General features: G+C 31.7%; 2 protein-coding genes across 2 annotated transcripts; one reads left to right on the top strand and one right to left on the bottom strand.

Annotated features, from left to right (window-relative positions):
- Positions 1 to 1,507: 1,507 nt before the first annotated feature.
- Positions 1,508 to 6,386, bottom strand: LOC132799159 (calcium-dependent protein kinase 10-like). Its single transcript, XM_048472927.2, has 8 exons — positions 5,809 to 6,386; positions 5,347 to 5,692; positions 4,936 to 5,079; positions 4,642 to 4,794; positions 3,411 to 3,526; positions 3,131 to 3,298; positions 2,349 to 2,579; positions 1,508 to 2,119 (listed from the first exon to the last, which is right to left on the bottom strand). Exons 1-8 carry the CDS (start codon positions 6,154 to 6,156, stop codon positions 1,946 to 1,948), a joined length of 1,680 nt encoding a protein of 559 aa, XP_048328884.1. The 5' UTR covers positions 6,157 to 6,386; the 3' UTR covers positions 1,508 to 1,945.
- Positions 6,387 to 14,943: 8,557 nt separating this feature from the next.
- On the top strand, positions 14,944 to 19,034 carry LOC107415639 (pentatricopeptide repeat-containing protein At1g74750). The gene is made up of 2 exons (XM_048472926.2): positions 14,944 to 15,100; positions 16,256 to 19,034. The coding sequence occupies exon 2, from the start codon at positions 16,256 to 16,258 to the stop codon at positions 18,878 to 18,880; it is 2,625 nt and encodes an 874-aa protein (XP_048328883.2). The 5' UTR covers positions 14,944 to 15,100; the 3' UTR covers positions 18,881 to 19,034.
- The last annotated feature ends 55 nt before the right edge of the window (positions 19,035 to 19,089 follow it).

Genomic DNA, 19,089 nt, shown 5'->3' with positions numbered 1-19,089 from the left:
GATGGGTACGAATCACTGCAGCATGCAAAGCATTCATTCCATTGGAGCCACCCCAAGGAGCTGAAGGAAAATGTTGTAAAATGTGTTGTACAATATCTATAAAAGTCCCTTCAACAGCAAGAAAAAGTGGAGATTCATTAGCTCCATTCACCAAACCCAACGGCCCTGCATCTTTTTTCATCAGCAGCTTTGCAAAAGCAAAGTGGCCGTTTTTCACGGCAATATGTAAAGCGGTGTCTTTCTGGTTCAAGTTCTTCTTCCTTAAAAGATCAGCCTGTACTTGGCTTTCAATGTCTTTGTTGGAAACTTCGATGAGAAGAAGTTCAACCATTTCTAGGCTCCCAATTTTTGCTGTTATATGCAAAGGAGTGTCGCCATAAGAATTTTCTTGGTAAAGGAGAAATGGACATAAGCGAACAACTCATTTCGAAATTCCCATTCGATTGAAACTCACAGAAATGTGAAGAATGGTGTTCATAATCTGGGTTGTGACTTGGTGAGGATCAATCTCAGTTCTTCCAGTCCCTGAATAAGGCTTTCATCTTCTGATGCTGCAGCTTCAAACATTGTCTTGTCCATCTTCTTCCTTGGCGTACAAAACGGTGCGTCATGGACATTTTGGTTTTTCTCTTTTTTTTTTTAAATAATAATAATTTTTCCTTTTTTCAGAATGATGAAAATTCGAAAAAAAAAAAAAAGGTTTTGGGTGTCAAATGAGGTGCACATGACACGTGATTCAAATTTTAAAGGAATTCGTTAATTTAACCATAATTGAAACATATTGAAATAAATTTTTATTTGAAAAGTATAAATGTGTCAAAATTAATTTTAAAATATTTAATTAAAATTTTCTTGACTATAAAAGAATACTATAGTGCATTTATTTTTTAAATTTTTGTTGCAGAGGGAATGGAACAGTGGTGCGTGGGTCGTGGGCTGTGGATTGTTTTCATAACCCAGTTTGTTGATCCGGAAATGATTGGTTTTAGCTTTAGTATGGACTGTGAACGATTTTAAAGAATCAAATCAATTTCCATGTTATACAAAGATTATATATATATATATATATATATTTATATTAAGACAAGAAAACATTCTAATGAAAAAAGTTATAGCTTCTTATGATGAAGATCGAAAACTCAGATCCCACAACCTTTATATTCCCATTGTCATGTCTTTATTACCAATAATAGAATGTGCACCTATCATTATATTTGTTAATGTTTTATTATCAGTCACAGAATGTGCACCATCCATTACGTGGACCTTGTGCAAGTACATGATAGCACAATTTTATATTTATATATCAAAATAGTAAAGTCACTTTTTCTTCTTTTTTTTTCTTTCTTTTTTTTATTTTTTAGGATAATGATTTTTAGCTTGAATCTTCTTTAGATGTAAAGTCAATTTTCATCAAGTATTCCAATTCATTGTAATATTCTTCTATCTATTCAAGGTTTGGCAAGGAGAATTGACATGGCAAAAAGATCCATTAAAGAATTTCAGAAATTATAATATGCTTTTTAAATATATATATATATATATATATATATAGAACAAAGACTCTTAGAAGATGCCCTCAAAAAGTTCACATCACCAATAAAAACACAACTTTTCTGCACAAATACTAAATCAAATCATTTCAAGCACAAATGACATGATAAATATACAAGTAGACTTTGACATAGAATTTGGAAACGGTAAGTTACAAGTATGCATATCCAATATCCCCCACTAAAAGCTGACAACTATAGTTCATAATGCAAGTCCTTTTAACTCCAGCTTCATACAGCCTAAAACCATTCTAGGTCAGGTCAAGAAAATTGGCCGTGCATTAAGTATGGCTCCGGTAACTCATTCTGTCAGCCGATATTCCTCAGGCATATGGATGATAAAGGCAACACTCAGCAGGCGCAAAACAAAATAGATTGCGAAAACTTTAGGCTCATACAGCAATAGCTTGACCTGTAAGACTGTCATGAAGCTGCAGCGAACCATCTTTCATCAGGTTGAGACTCAAACTTTTGAATCTTTCTCTCGAATATTGTCGAGATGCTTTTCTCCAATCAGTTCCAGTTTTCATCATGGAAACAAACTCCTCGTAACTGATACGTCCATCCTAAAATTATAATGAAATGGAAAGGATATTAGAAAAAGTTATGTCTAATCTTGAATTTGAATTCCAATATGCACTGAGACTGATATATCAGGGAAAAGAGAGAGAGAGAGAGAGAGGAGGAAAAAAATTAAATAAATAAATAAATTTGTCAATCTCTTTTCTGTTTTCCATTTGTTTCAAAAGAAAAGAGACGATGCAAGAAGGGGAAAATAAATCTTTAGAATCATACCTTGTCTGTATCAACTTCTCGCATGATGTCATTCAGCACATCATTATCAGTTTCCCCAGATTCATCCGCTAAGGCTTCCCCAAGCTCACTTGCTTCGATATATCCACTACCATCTTTGTCGAAAAACATAAACGCCCTACGGAAATGCTCATCGTTCTCCATCTTCTGCAAGTGAATTGTGACTGCTACAAACTCTCCATAGTCCAGTACTCCATTCCCATCAACATCAGCCTGAAAATATTATGTACAACATGAATTGTACAAGTAATTTAACGAGTACAATATAGTCCATTTATTGTACTCTTTCCTATAAGCTTGACCACACTCTCTAATAGCATCTCCAACATACTCTATGCAGGTCAAAACCTCTATCTTGAAGAGCTAATTTTGAAAGAATACCCGATTATACTCGCTACTTTAAGAAGTGAAATAGATAGTACCATTAAGCTCTCTAGATTTAGAGAGCCAGAATATTATAATGATAAAAACACACTTGACAACTTCAATCAATCTCGAACTCTAAATTAATAATTTATGAATACAAAGAGCCATGTTGAAGCATATGCCTAATAGTGCAAAAGGATGTTATATAATCAGAGCACTACAAATCCTGAAGCAAACCAGGCAGTAGCGCTATGGTTACAAAGGTACAGAATTGGGAATGTTGAATGGCAGAGGATAAAGGTGTACATACAATAGACAATGCCAAAATGGTATGAAACTTAGTGAAAGATATTAATCAAAGCAACTTCCATGCTGAACTTATAATGGTTGAAAATTACCACTTCCATCAGCATCTTCATCTCTGGTTCAGCCAATTGTGAACCAACCTTTCTAAGCCCAGCCTTAAGCTCCTCATATGATACTTTGCCATCTTTGTCAGTATCCATCAATGTAAACATATCTCTTATTACTTCTACTTCTTCAACAGATAAGTGTTCTGCAATTACCTACAGCATTTGAATGAACAGATACAAATCATCTATATGTAATGAACTTTGTATTCATCCAACAGCAGTGAGTACTTCAGCTGAAATGCAGAACATCAATGTAGATATTTACCCTCAACGCTTTCTTTTTGAACCTATTCATGACAGAGAACTGCTTAAGCCTTGTTCTTACAATGTCACTTAATGGAACATTTGAAGTTTTCTTTGCATTTTGTAACCAGGAATGTTCTGCAATGACAAGAAAAAATTTAAATTTCACCAGTGTCCTTAGTATAGCCAGTTATGGAATCATTTAATTCTTACAGCAGTAACATATAAGCAACTAAACCCATACTTCCGAACAATTAGTAATTCTGCATTTGTAAATCCCATTGCCAAGTTTCGATATTCAATCGTTGAATGCTTCGAAAAGACATGAGACAGTAGACCTACAAACACCCTGTTTTCTCCCCTCCTCTCAACCTGAACTCGAACATAGCTTTTACATTTCCTGTTTTATCTTTTTTATTGGGTATAGGCAACTTAAATAGCAAAGAAGTTGATTTTTATTCACAGGAAGCTTTTCATTTACCATAAATAGATCAAAAGGATTGCAGTTCAACATAATTTGCATTATGCTTCAATCTTAATACTTTTTCATTCTTCCATCAATATATAACGGATCAAACTGAGAGATTCAAGTATATTTAGCAGATAAGAAAAAAATTGTACTTAGTTAGAGATACCCTGTAAGATGCAATAACTCAATAGAGACTAGAAATGACAAAAAATGATATGCTAATATAGTTTAATGTCCTTTGAATAAATTAAAGTGAAAAATAAAGCCTCGGATCTGAGGTATATAACCATTAAAAATAACAAGTGGAAAGATGCAGCATAAAGACCCAATTTTAATATCAGTTAAACATTCAGCTTCAAGCCATTTTTGTTCCCAAAAAAATATATATAATGCTCAGATTATAGCTAAAACTCAACAGAAAGTAAGTAGTTATTAAAAAATCCATGACTGTCTGAAGAAATGAAATTTCATGGTTATTCAAAACTAGAAGTGCACCAAAGAAATAATGACCCAGACTTTTAGGTTTCTATTACTAAAAGTAAGACAACACCAAAGTGGAAATTAATCACCATAACTGACTCTATCTTGCTAGAAAAAACCTTCAATGGAAACCCAACAGAATTCACTAGTAAGCAAGACTTCCTACATCATTTACATCCTCAAATCAAAATTTCCATTACCCACCAGGAATTAGTAACAGAGAAACTCTGCTCAGCTAATTAAAATTCCAAATCTGCAAACAGCTTAAAAGATTCCAAATCTGCAAACAGCTTAAAAGACTTACCAAGCACCTGTTGAGCAGTCAAGCGCTTTCTCGGATCCGGTTCTAACATCTTCCGGACAAGGCTTTTAGCACTATCTGAAATCTGAGGCCACGGTTCTCTCTTAAAATCAATCACACCCCTCAAAATTGCAAGAGCAACACCCTGTTCAGTCTCTGTCAAACAATTCAACAAAATAAAATTAGGTTGGTGAAATTAATAACTTAAGCAACCCAAATTGAAATAAAACCACCATGATTTGGTTAAAAAAAATTAAAAATGAAACAGTGGATATTCATAATCAGGAAATATCATACCTGCCCAAAATGGAGGAACCCCACATAACAGTATATAAAGAATCACTCCGGCACTCCATATATCAACTTCCGGTCCATAATTTCTTTTCAACACCTCCGGTGCCATGTAGTACGGACTCCCCACGATCTCCGAAAATCTCTCCCCTAAACCCTCAAAAAATATATTTATTTATTTATTTTATTTTCTAAAAAAATATATATATTGAACAAAAAAAGAAAAAGAAAAAAAAAAACCATCTAAGATTCTCCATAACAAAAGCAAAATAGAGGAATCCAAATTCAAAAATTTTTTAAAAAAAAAAAAGAAAAAAGAAAAAACCATCCGAAATTCCCAAGAACAAAATCAAAATAGAGGAACCCAGAATTCAAGAATTCAAAAAAAAAAAAAAAAAAAAAAAGCGCCAAACTTACCAGGCTTGAAGAACACCGAGAGGCCAAAATCAATGGCCTTAAGCGGCGAATGCTCTTTCCTGTTAGCGTACAAGAAATTCTCGGGCTTCAGGTCCCTGTGCATAACTCCATTGGCGTGACACATCCTCACCACCTCGGCTATGGTCCTGACGACTGTAGCCGCGGCTCGCTCGCTGTAATGCCCTCTCGCCACAATCCTATCGAAAAGCTCACCTCCTTCGCAAAGCTCCATAACCAAATGCACATTCTCGCTGTCCTCGTACGTCGCTTTCAGCTTTACAATGTTTGGGTGCTCAGGCAGAGTTGACATTATCGCAACCTCTCTTCTCACGTCCTCTATATCCACCTGCGCATTTATACAAACACCATATAGATAAATATACATATACAAATGAACTAATGGAAATCTAATGGTTTTTTAGCTCTTTTTTTTTTTCTGAAAAATATTATTTCTAATATTACCGCAGTTCTGAGCTTTCGTTTAGAAATTGATTTGCAAGCGAGGGTTTGTTTGGTCTCTCGGTCGGTACAGAGATACGTGATTCCGAACTCGCCGCGTCCGAGTTCACGACCCAGTATGTACTTGTCTCCGATCCGAGTCCGGTGACTCAGTGGGATCACGTCCTTTAAAACCCGAATCGGAGCTGGGGATCGGATTGGGTCCTCCGAATAAGGATTGGGTCTTCTCTCCCTGCTATTCTTCTTCTTCTTCTTCTTCCTGTTGTTGCTGTTATTGTTCTTGTTCTTCTTCGAGTGGTACGACTTGTCGTCCGCTGTCTCTGCTCTGATGCATGCGTTGCAGTTCCCCATAACCAATCCAAACACTCTCCCCACTCTCTCTCTCTCTCTCTCTCTCTCTCTCTCTCTCTCTCTCTCTCTCTTTGGTCGAATTCTTTGCTTCTCAAAGTTCGTACTGGGGCCGGCGTCGGCGACGACGACGGTGGTATGATGATCAGCTTCGGTGTCTGACTGACTCCGGCGAGGAAGAGAGAAAACGCGGGTGTGTCAGTTGAGAAAAACTTGGGCTTTTTGAAAAAATAATAATAATAATAATAAATATACTTAATAATTAAAAATCTATAATTAAATATATACTCTACTTTTTTATATTAAAATAATCATTACTCTTTTTTATTGGGCGATTAAATAATTTATTAAAATAAATTACATATATATATATATATATTTTACTAATTCCTACTTACCAAAATAGCCTGGAAATGATTATGTATTTGGAATTGCAATAGGCTGGAAATGTTTTGGGTTTAGTGGGGAAAGCAATGAGGATTATCCAGTGCATTAGGGAATATAGGGATTATAGTGTGACAGACTTTTGGACGTTTGTGATTACTTGGCAAAAGATATATAAATATTTAATATATATATATATATATATATTTTTTTTTTTCTGATTTTATTTTATAGAGTATCATAAGATAATAAAAAATTTCATTTTGAATATGATTTCACTATTATTATTATTTTTTTGTTTGGGTTTTACAATGTCATAATTTTATGTTTCGCAGTTTTTTTTCAATATATATTATATATATTTTTGTCCTTCAAAATATTATATTTTTATATTTTGAAATGGCTAGTGGGGACCACAAAGTCAACTGCTACTATTATCCGTTGGATATTGTATATTTTGATGGTTGAGTGACGTGGACGATTCAGATGTGGAAGTCATTAGTTGTTGAAGTGGTTCACCCATTGAGAGAATTCAGGTAGGAATGTTGACTTAATCAACAAATTGGAGTTCAGACCAAATTATTATTTGTAAATTAGGCGGTTATTAAATATATATATATTTGAAAAATAATTGTATCATATTTTGGTGCAATTAGAGATACTATGTTGGAATAATAATTGAAAATTATTTCAAATTTCAATAGCAAATTAAACTAATTACCAAAAAAAAAAAGTTAGTATGATCTCTAAAAATTAAAGAAAAATAAAAATATATGATTTAATTAACAAGTATAACACTGATTCTAGATCAACACCACCTAGGTTTTCTTTTAAAAAAAAAAAAGAAAAAAAATTTCTTTGTTAGTTTAAAATATGATATATTTTGATTCATAAGTTCTAATTCATGTTGCGTATGGATTGTGAATTTATTAATGAACAAGATTTTGGATTATTAATTATTTTTGGGGTCAACTTGTAAGACAATGAGAACGATAATAATAAAAAAAACAAAAGAGAAACAATAGCCAAAGCCAACTAAATCACATACGAGAGTCTTTGTCAACAAAATCAACTATTCATTTATTCATATTTCTATTTAGTTTATATTAATATTTTAATCGTTAATATATTATCCATTATTTGCCTTATGACTCAGTATATTGGTAAATATATAACCACTTATAAAAATAATATACAATAAAACAGCCGCGTAAATATCAATGTATTGGACCATTAGTAATTTTTCATGGCCAAATAGTCTTGTTGAAAATGACTTAGCACTATCTAAGAGTAATCCAATTTTGATATAATATTATATTTTTATATACAAGGGATAATAGAAGAAATCCATATAAGATTTAGTGGTTCTAGAATTCTGAATGACTATTAAATTAAATTTAAAAGTTATATATGGATTTTGAAATTCTTAAAAAAAAATAAAAATAGAAGGGTACCCACCACCAAGCACAGTAAGGGACTAATGAAGGTAGTTGGTGGTGGCATGGTAAACAAGAAGAAGCTAAAGTCAAAGAGAAAAACACTCAATTGGGAAATAAATAAATAAGAAAAAAAAAAGATTAAAGAAAAATTAGATTCCACAATTAAAGCCAACCAAAATGATGAGACATCTTTAATGAAAGCTAATATTATGGTAGTTTTGCCATCTTCCCTAACTCCACTCTTTCTTTACCCCAAATTTACAGGAAAAGGTCACATTATGAGAGCCAATTAAACTATTTTTTTTTCTCCATTAGAAAAACAATCACAAAAGTTGTTTAACTTTTTTTCCATTCATAAATCTTTTAGTTTTCCCCCACTAAATCTTCTCACTTGTCATGATCACTTTTTTGTGTGACCAAAATAGGGTTTAATCAATGTATAAACCTGTCAATTCGATTAAGAATTTCACTAGATTTTGTAAACATCTTGGTTATTATAATTAAAAAATTAAAATTAGGATAATATATATTTTTATTAAAAAATATTATTTATCATTGATAATCATTATTAATGAAATTCATAGATTATTTAACAATTTAATAGGTTATTGTTTAAAATAATTTACTTTCCTAAATTAGGATTTTATAAAAAAATAATAATACATAATTAAATGTTACAAATTAATAATTTTCATATTAATAATAGTCACATTAATGATCATTATTATTAATGATAAATATCAATATTTATTAGATTGTGTTGATGTTAAATAGCTTATTTAAACATATACACTAGATTTTATATATATATATATATATCTATAGTCAAACTCAAATAAAGTCTTTAATATAAGAATTAACATAAAATTTTTGTTCTTCAATTTTTAAATCCTATTAAAAATTAAAATTTTAAATTAATATTTATTAATCATTGGAAGATTCATTTTTTTTAAATAAGATTTTAGTATATTACTAAATCTATATTTGATCATTTTTAAAATTTTAAATTTTAAATTTTGATGTGATCCAAGAAACATTAAAAATAAACTTTAATTTAACAAAGTAGGATAGATCTTATTTACAACTGACTATATATATATATATATATATATGTATATATCATAAAATTACTTAAAGTAACAGAAAAGAAATATATAATGCAAAAATTACAAAATTATGTATATACATTTAAAATAGATGTAAATATATTTTATTATCTTCTATTTGTACATGGTTTTAATTAAGTCTTTGTTTTCAAAATTTACACTTGGATGTTCAATTTTAACTTGGACTTAATTGAGGACAATTGATAACAAAGGTCATTGAAGGCTAAAGGAAAAACCAAACAATTACTGCCTTGTTCTTCGCAAAGAGGTAATTAATCCAATAAGATCTACTAAGAAAAACATTAAATTTAAAATTATCTCTCTCTCTTTCTTCAAACCTAACACCAATTTACGGTATAATGCAACAAAAAAACATCATGCATATTCTTTTTACAAAAAGTCACACACACTGTAGAATTTGTATTCGTCAAACAATCCTAATCTTAAAAATCATAATTAATATTAAAAGAAAACGATTTTATTATCTATGTAAGGGTGATACCGTTATGACTTGTCCATTTTGGACAACTTGACGGTAAAACCATTATTATCTATATTGCTTTTGATTATGGGACTCAAGCTCTAGTATATAATCTTTGAATGAAAGAACAAAAGAAATAAATAAATAAAACACTATTTACAGTTCTCTATTTATATAGAAGTTGGAATATAATTTAAGGCTCAATATGGATAACATATATGTTTCACCAAAAACAAAAAAAACAAAAAAAACAAAAAAAAAACAAAAAAACAAAAAAACAAAAAAATGGATAGTATATATATATATATATATTGGATAATGAGATGGTATCTTGCAAGAACTGAATATTATGTAGACTCATAACTTGAACTGGTGTGGACCGTATGGTTGAAGTATTAAACATTTAAAAAGGATATGTCATGTTGGCAACAAATAACATATAATCTTAATATTTTAAAATTTTTCATTTTTGTTGAATGATTGACAATTATTGGGTGGTGTTCGGTTGGGTATCTTTATCCTTTGAATATAACTTTATAGATTTCCATTATACTATATTTTTGGCTATTTATACTACTCCTTTTTTTTTTTTTTTTTTTTTTTTTGGGGAATCAAAGAAACATAGTTGTATTAAGAAGAAAGACAGTTTACATCAAGATCAAGCAGAGGTCAAACAAATACTAATTAACCACATAAGCGTAAAGTCCTAAACTCTCACCCAACAAACGTCCCTCCTAAACTTTTTTTTTACTTCTTTGGCTACAAAGACCCGCCTGGACTTTAGTAGACCTTATAAAAATTGTTTTGATTTCTAAAGTTGAAAATTAGAATGTCTTTGTTGTGTAATTTGCAACGAGCGTTTCATGTGTTTATAGAAGAGCTTCTAGTTGAAGTCGTAGAATATAAGAAATATAAAAATGCTTTAAAGTATAAATAAACTTGCATAATTTCTACGGGAGCTTTGTTATAAATTAATTGGAGAATTTTTCTAAATAACCAACTTTTGAAAAATATAGTTTGACCTTTTTATTTTTATTTTTTGGTTAATGCATAAATATTGCATAAAAAGTTTTCGGATGATCAACCATTTTGGGAATGCAATCCCTCATTTTGATACATTTCATTTAGATTTAGAGAGTTAGTAATCTCAAAACTACTATTTTTTCTAATAATAATTTCAAAATACTATTATTTTGATGTTATTGTGTCTCTACTCAAATAATTCAGTGGCAAAATTATTATTGTTTTGGATTATAATTCCAATCCAAATCTCATTGCTTCCAACATTAAAAGAAAAAAAGTTAAGTTAATGTTATATAGAGAAAGAAAAGATTAAACTTTGAAAGAAAATATATACTGAAATGCTTCTGATAGAAAATCTCTGTCCCATTACAACCTACAAACATAAAATATATACTTAATAAATAATTAGGAAATATTTCCCATAATATAGTCTACTCACATGGGACATTATATATAATTATGCTCTACTAATTACTAATTTATTATATACTTAGCACATATATATATATATATATATGCATTGTAATTCATTCTTCATAGCAATTGTATTAATTCTTTTTAAAAGTTATTTGGCCACTTTGTTATTGGTTCATGCTCATGCATGAAAAGGAGAGAGAGAGAGAGAGAAAACAAACCAGTAACGCCTTTACATGTTGTCCCAAAAGGCAATCAGTTTTCCTCATGTGAGGGAATAGAAGAACAATAAAATAATTTTGGGTGATTAATATAGCTCAATTAACTTAGTCCATGTATATCTACAGGCAATGAATAAATTTTATGACCTTAATAACCTTTTTTCCTAAAACATAGGATTTAGCTATTTGCTGATGGTGTCTCCGAATTAGGGACTATAACCTAAAAATCTGGCATATTTGAAAATAAATAAATAAATAAATAAAACTTTATAACCTGGCATGGGGCATGGTTAAGTAGTAGTAGGGCAGTTGTTGAAAGTGAAAAAGAGAATTTAGCTTGTTGACACCATGATGGTGTTTGATGATTATAGGTGGTCTCAAAGTAAAAAGCAGTGTGTATACTCCAATCCCAGCTCACCCTCCCATGCACGCCTACTCCATAAAGCACCATTTCCAACTTTTTCAACCCTTTTGCCTTTACAATTTTTAAATTCCAAAAAATAAAAATTAAATGTTAGATATATAGCAAGCTACCTGTGATATCAGAGAGAGAGCCAAGTATTGGGATCTCTTTCAATTTATTAATGATCACATATGATATATATATTTTTTCTTGCTTTTCTAAAATGAGCAACCACATTTTGATGAATTTATTTAAAGTAATAAAATATATGTTTAATTTGCAAAAACATTATATATGCAAAGTTAAGTTAGCAACTCCTTAATTTGTCCTTGTCTATGCATGCAAGAGGAAAGTATAGCACTAATAAAAAAGAATTTAATGCTAAAATATTAATGTAAAGTGCGTCTGACTCCATATTTATATAGAAATATATAATAAGATATTTGAAGATGTTGCAATTTATTGATTAATATGTATTCTGTAGCTTTTAAGCCATCTATATTGGTTTATTTGCCAAAAACAAGCCATCTATATTGGTTGAAGCATTCCACACAATTTCATAAACCTATGTAGATGTATTAGTCCTAAATTGTATAATACAAGTTATATCACTTTCATAGATTTAAAAACTAAATCCCTTATTCTCAAAGAAAAAACACACAACCATACAAACACATTGTTGTTCTTAGAGACTTTTTTTTTTTAATGTAATGTTTGACCATAAAAACATAAAAGTTGAAATATATATAAATTTATATATATACAAAGAAAGAGTGTTTTGATCTATTAAAAACCTAATTCTTATCTTATATTGAAGATTTAATGACGTGATAAATATTAAAAATTATTATTTATTAATTTAAGAGGTTAATAGTTAGAACAATTACTCCAAACAAATAATTATTCTATATATGTATATATATTACAGATGACATGCAGCATATCTTTTATCACAAAATTGAAGCCAAATTTTTCTTATATATCATTTCCCTTGTGGGCCAAATCCAATTGGGCCATTTACTTAACTAAAGAATACATATGAAATATCAATAAATGTCATGTGTAATATGTAATGAAGTATTACAAAACTTAAATTGCAAAATTAAAGATTAATATAGATATTAACTTTATCCTACTTCTATTGTCCAACAATACTTCAAGATTGAAAGAGGGGGGGAGAGAAAAAAGAAAAACATAAACATTGAAAACAAAAAGAATATTTCCCATAAATTTTGATATGGTACCGATTCCATAAGAACTTCATGGAAAGAAAATTAACTTAAGCAAAATACAATTTTGATTGACTATCAATTTGCAAATTCATTCACCACAAAAAAAAAAAAAAAAAAAAAAAAGACTGTCTATTTGCGACCATCTGGCCATCTTGCCAAAATTTTAGTTCACACCATGTTTTATCTCCAGAAATTTCAATTATTTGGAAAAAGAATAAAATTATCATAGTCCTTACTTATTTCATACTGAATCAATTACACCTAATTAACCCAAATAAAAAAAAAAAGAAAAAAAATCAACTACACCTCCAATCAATAATCTAATCCTAGATTACAATATGCTGAACAATTTCTTTTAAAAAAGGTAATTTTATTTTCTTAAGAAAAGAATATTCGATTGGAATACGTATTTTATTTTTACTTTTTTTTTTTTAACTTTTTTGGACGTAATTATTATTACAATATTGATTATTTTTGTTTTTTGTTGTGGGGGGGGAGGAGGAGGAAAAAAGTAGACAGTTTAAAAAACGAGGAATGAAAGATTTTTGCTTGAGCAACAAGCCAGATATTTGACCGTGACTATACGCGGTGTTTTCTTGGTCCACGTCGACAGCTGACAACGGGTGAAAATACTATGCGACTGCTAGACAAAACTTTCAGCTGCACTTACATCATCATCGCCGTTCAATAATACCAATTATGGGTTGTGGGGTATGATTATTTTGACTTTCACATTTCCATGAAATTCATCAAGACGTTGGATTTTTCATTCATTTTTTTTTTTAAAGACTTTTTCAACACGGGGAAATCCGAATAAGACATCACCAATTTTTGATATATATATATATGTAAAAATTAGTGGAAGAAAAGAAATATAATAGTTAATTATACATTTGAAAAATAACTTTAAAATGTTTCCTTGTAAATGACTTCTTCTTTTTGTAATTCTTTTGGTCACTGCAAAACCGCGTTTGATGCAACTTTTATAATTTAATCGATTAAATTTTCATTCATATTTAGATTACTATAAAAATATGGGTGAATGAATATGATATATGTATAATAGATAGTGTAATGGTCTATATAAGTTCAAGAATCCATTTGATTGAAATACCATTTAAAAACGGATTTAATTACTGTAAAAAAAAAGGTTTAATTTGGTTGATTTATAATTATTTTAATTTATAAATAAAATTGTTAAAATAGAAATTTAAAAAAAGATTACCATTAATTTCGCTTATAGTAATATAAAAAAAAGGTCCCATTAATTGTTTCTTTTTCATGCTAATTTATTTTTATTTTTTTGGTGAAAAGATAAAACTTTCACTAGTCTAAGTACAATTCTTATTTTCTGAATTATCAAGTGCAAATAAAAATATTACAATATCTTATGTTACAAAACTATTTTAATATTTATTTTTATTTTTTGGGCATTTAAACTTTACATTTGAACAAAAGAATTTTCCCATTCCACAATTTTAATATGATAGGTGTTATAAATATATAGATAGATATATATTAAGCATTGGGAAAAAAAAAAAAAAGAACTATTGTAAAAATTTATGATAAATTCTCGTTTGTCAAAATTTGACCATTATTCTTGATAACTTTTCTTCCCAAACCCATTTTCTATGTCAATTTTATATATTTATGTCATAATCTATAATTATTTACACTTTAAAGTTTTAAAAAAATTCCATGAATCATCAATTAACTCATAGTTTTCAAAAGATATAATATTCTTTATAGTATTAAAATATCCTTTTATAAGAAAATCATAGGACACATTATTTTACTTTTCTTTTAGTTTATTTTTAATATTTCTCTTAACGAGTATGGCTGAGAAGGAGCACAGGGAATCATACCCAACAAATATATATATATATATATATATACATATTTTATATGTAAAAATTTTTAAATTTTTTTTTTTTCCATTTAGTTAATGGTCAAAAGAGTTTTACTCAAAATTGATTTAGAATGACCTACGGACCATTAAGGAAAAGACACGTGTCCCAAAAGTACAGTGACATAGGGATACAAAGGTAAGTAGGTTGAATAAGAAGAAAGAAAAGAGCTGTATGATATCAGGGCTAACCTCACTGCCTCTCTCTTCCCAAAAGAAAAAAGCTTTACCACTTGACGGTAGAGAGAGGGCCGCCTCTCTCTCTCTCTCTCTCTCTCTCTCTCTCTTTTTTACTTCTTTCTCTCTCTACATACCCAGAAGCCCATTCACTATTCTAGGTACTCTCTCTTCCTCTTTTTCTCTCTTTCTCTCTTTTCTATGGTGTTTTTGGACTGTTTGTTGGGTAACTTTTGGATGTTCAATTTTTATTTTTATTTTTTTTCAAGTTTTATGTGTTCCCTTGTTGTAAAAGTGGAAGGATAATTAGTGGGCATGTGTTTGTTTTCTGTATATTGGTTTGTGTGTCTATAAAAAAAAGAACTTTGGTTGTTATATTGAAGCATTGTGGATGATTTGTAAGTTTCATATTGAAAGGCGATGTATTCCCTTGTAAAAATCGAAAAATATTTTTTGGGTTTTTTTTTTTTTTTTTTTTGGTATATTGGTTTATGTGTCTATTAAAAAAGGGAACTTTGGTTGCTATATTGAAGCATTGTGTATGATTTGTAAGTTTCATATAGAAAGGAAAGTTTTTAATGCCTAAAATTATGCAAACTTCTTATGATTTTTAGCTTCTATTTCATAACACGGTGATTTCAAAAAAAAAAAAAAAGTTGAAAAAGCTAACCGTTGTTGGAAAAATCCATGAAATTCTGCAGGATTTTTTGAATAGTCTTAACTATATATATCGTAGTTTAATTCTGTTCATTGTACAAATGAAACTTTAATGAATAACTATATGATTTCTTTTCTTTCAGTTATTATTAGATCATCTACTTGCAGCTTCACACTTATGGTGAGAAGAAAAAAAAATTTCTAAAATATAAATTCACTCATTAAATTATGCAATATACAAGTCAATGTGTACATATTTTGGTGTCAGATGATTTGGACCGAGGAACACGTATGAAACAGTTTTATCTTTGTGAGAACAAAATGGCAAGCCAGAATGAGAGCTTCATTTAGCTTATAATAACTGAACTTGTATATATCCAATTGCTTTTTATCAAAAAGCTTCTTTTTTTTTTTTTTTGTTTTTGTTTTTGGGGGGGGTATGGTGATTAAATTGGTTTACTAAACAAAACAAGTATCTCCAAAGGTCTATGGTGCTGTTGTTACAGATGCTTTAATTACGGTGATAGTTGGGCACTATTCTATGAGCTAATACATGGAATTCATTTTCCCTTGACATTCAGGATGATATTATGTTAATACGTAAATGGAGCTAATTCACACCATATTTGCATCTTGTGAATGTTACACTCTTTATGCAGATGATGTTACGAGCAAAGCAGATTGGTAATATCTCAAGTAGTGCGAGGTCCTTATTTCTTAGTGGAACACGATGTAGTGGAGCAGATGGAAATTCTTGCACTTGTCCTGAAGATGAAACTTGTGTTTCACAAAGGCAAAAGAAAAGAACTGACCAGCTACTTGCAGAGAACCCATCATCCACCTTGTCATCCAAAACTTCAGCAAGAGTGGGAACCTTCATTAGAGGGGATGTGGTAAAAGCAGCAAGTTCTCAAAAAGCAAGTACTGACCATCCAGCCTCTTTAAAACAAGTTGCAACTATTCCAGCTTCTTTGGAAGGATCAGACTGTGTAAATTATGCTGGTAATGTTGATACTTCTCAGAAGGATGTGGCACATTCAGCACCTTTTATTGCAGACCAGTTTGCCAAGGCAGGTGTCGCAGCAGTAAATTTTCTATCTGATATGGTAAATTATAAGATTCCTTTTTCTGATGGGAGTGCAATGCTGCCCAAAAATTATGTGGTTGATTCCAGCAGGTCCCTTTCTGGTATCAAACCATCAAATGTGAAACACGTCAAAAGAGAGAACTTTTCTAGTGTTCATCCAAAATCATCTTCTGAGGTACCATCTGGGTCAAGTCGTGCGAGTAACTATCATGCTATGAAGGGTAAAGGTGATAAATCCAGTTTAATTAAAGGTTTAAATCAGGTTCCTTTTACCAAGACTGACAACTCAGTTTTAACTAAAAGTGTATCTTCAGACACTCGTAATAAGCAGGCTATACCACAGAGATCAAGAGCTCATTTCAACAACTTCAATTCAGATTTTAGTTCCAGTGTACAGGATTCAGATGTGAATACTGTCAGTAGCATCAATAACGGTTTTGGGAAACCCACAAGAGATACAAAATTACCATCAGGATATGCTCCAATGAAGAGGCCACCTACCAGTACTGGGCATCTTGTGCAAAGTGTTTCTCACATTTTGCAAGGGCTGAAATGGGGGCCTGCGGCCGAAGAGGCACTTAAGAATCTCAATTATTCAATGGATGCATATCAGGCAAACCAAATTCTAAAGCAACTTCAAAACCATTCTGTTGCTCTCAGCTTTTTCTACTGGTTAAAACAGCAACCTGGATTCAAGCATGATGGACACACTTACACCACAATGGTTGGCATCCTTGGCCGTGCCAGGCAGTTCGGTGCCATTAACAGGCTGCTGCATCAGATGGTAGAGGAAGGATGCCAACCAAATGTTGTGACGTATAACCGTCTAATTCACAGTTATGGTCGTGCCAACTATTTGAGGGAAGCACTCAACGTGTTTAATCAAATGCAGGATGCAGGGTGTGAACCTGACCGTGTTACCTACTGCACACTCATTGACATACATGCTAAGGCTGGGTTTCTAGACATCGCCCTCCGTCTGTATGATAGGATGCAAGAGGCTGGCCTTTCTCCTGACACATTTACTTACAGTGTTATAATCAACTGCCTTGGGAAGGCTGGTCATTTAGCTGCTGCCAACAGACTATTCTGTAAGATGGTTGATCAGGGCTGTAGTCCAAATTTAGTCACCTATAACATCATGATAGCTTTGCAAGCAAAAGCAAGGAATTATGAGGCTGCTTTGAAGCTTTACCGTGATTTGCAGAATGTTGGTTTTCAGCCAGATAAGGTGACTTATAGCATAGTGATGGAGGTGCTTGGCCATTGTGGGTATCTAGAGGAAGCTGAAGCTCTTTTTCTTGAGATGATACGGAAGAAATGGGTGCCTGATGAACCTGTTTATGGTCTTTTGGTAGATTTGTGGGGTAAGTCGGGGAATGTGGAGAAGGCTTGGGGGTGGTATCAAGCTATGCTTAATGCAAGGCTGCGTCCAAATGTGCCTACTTGCAATTCTATGCTCAGTGCTTTCCTTAGGGTGCATCGGCTATCAGATGCCTATAACTTGCTACAAAGCATGGTGGACTTAGGTCTGAACCCTTCTTTGCAGACTTATACTTTGCTTCTCAGCTGTTGTACAGAAGCACAATCATCATATGACATGGGATTTTGTGGCCAGCTCATGGCAATTACTGGCCATCCCGCACATTCGTTTCTACTGTCCATGCCATCGGCAGGACCTGACGGTCAGAATGTGCGTGATCATATGAGTAGGTTCTTGGATCTGATGCATAGTGAGGATAGAGAGAGCAAGAGGGGACTTGTAGATGCAGTGGTGGATTTTCTCCACAAGTCAGGGCTCAAGGAGGAGGCTGGCTCTGTTTGGGAGGTTGCTGCAGAAAAGAACGTATATCCAGATGCCATCAAGGAGAAAAGCTCTTGTTATTGGCTTATTAACCTCCATGTTATGTCAGATGGTACCGCTGTAACAGCCCTGTCAAGGACACTTGCTTGGTTTCGCCAACAGATGCTGATTTCAGGGATTGGCCCCAGCCGGATTGATATTGTGACTGGATGGGGCCGCAGGAGCAGGATCACAGGAACTTCTCTGGTAAGGCAGGCAGTGCAGGATTTGCTGCAAATGTTTAGCTTTCCATTTTTCACTGAGAATAGTAATTCTGGGTGTTTTGTTGGTTGCGGGGAGCCTCTTAATAGATGGCTGCTCCAGTCTTACGTTGAGCGGATGCATTTGCTTTAGTTGCTTATCATTTTTTGCACCATTATTGTTGGGTAAACACAATTTTGTTGCGGGAAAGGCAAGCAGAGTTAGGTTATACCCTAGTGTATAATCGTGTATTTAAAACGTTTTGTATCTGCAACTTTTAAGTTATGAAATGAAAGTTATGTTTGTATAGCAGTTCTTATTCAAACATATTTTTGATGGTGTGTAGATCTGTTGAATAGGTA

Source organism: Ziziphus jujuba, chromosome 2 (genome assembly GCF_031755915.1).
Source record: "Ziziphus jujuba cultivar Dongzao chromosome 2, ASM3175591v1".
NCBI classification, from domain to species: Eukaryota; Viridiplantae; Streptophyta; class Magnoliopsida; order Rosales; family Rhamnaceae; genus Ziziphus; species Ziziphus jujuba.
Note: the sequence above shows the minus strand (reverse complement) of the source record. Positions and strands in the feature narration are given on the sequence as shown.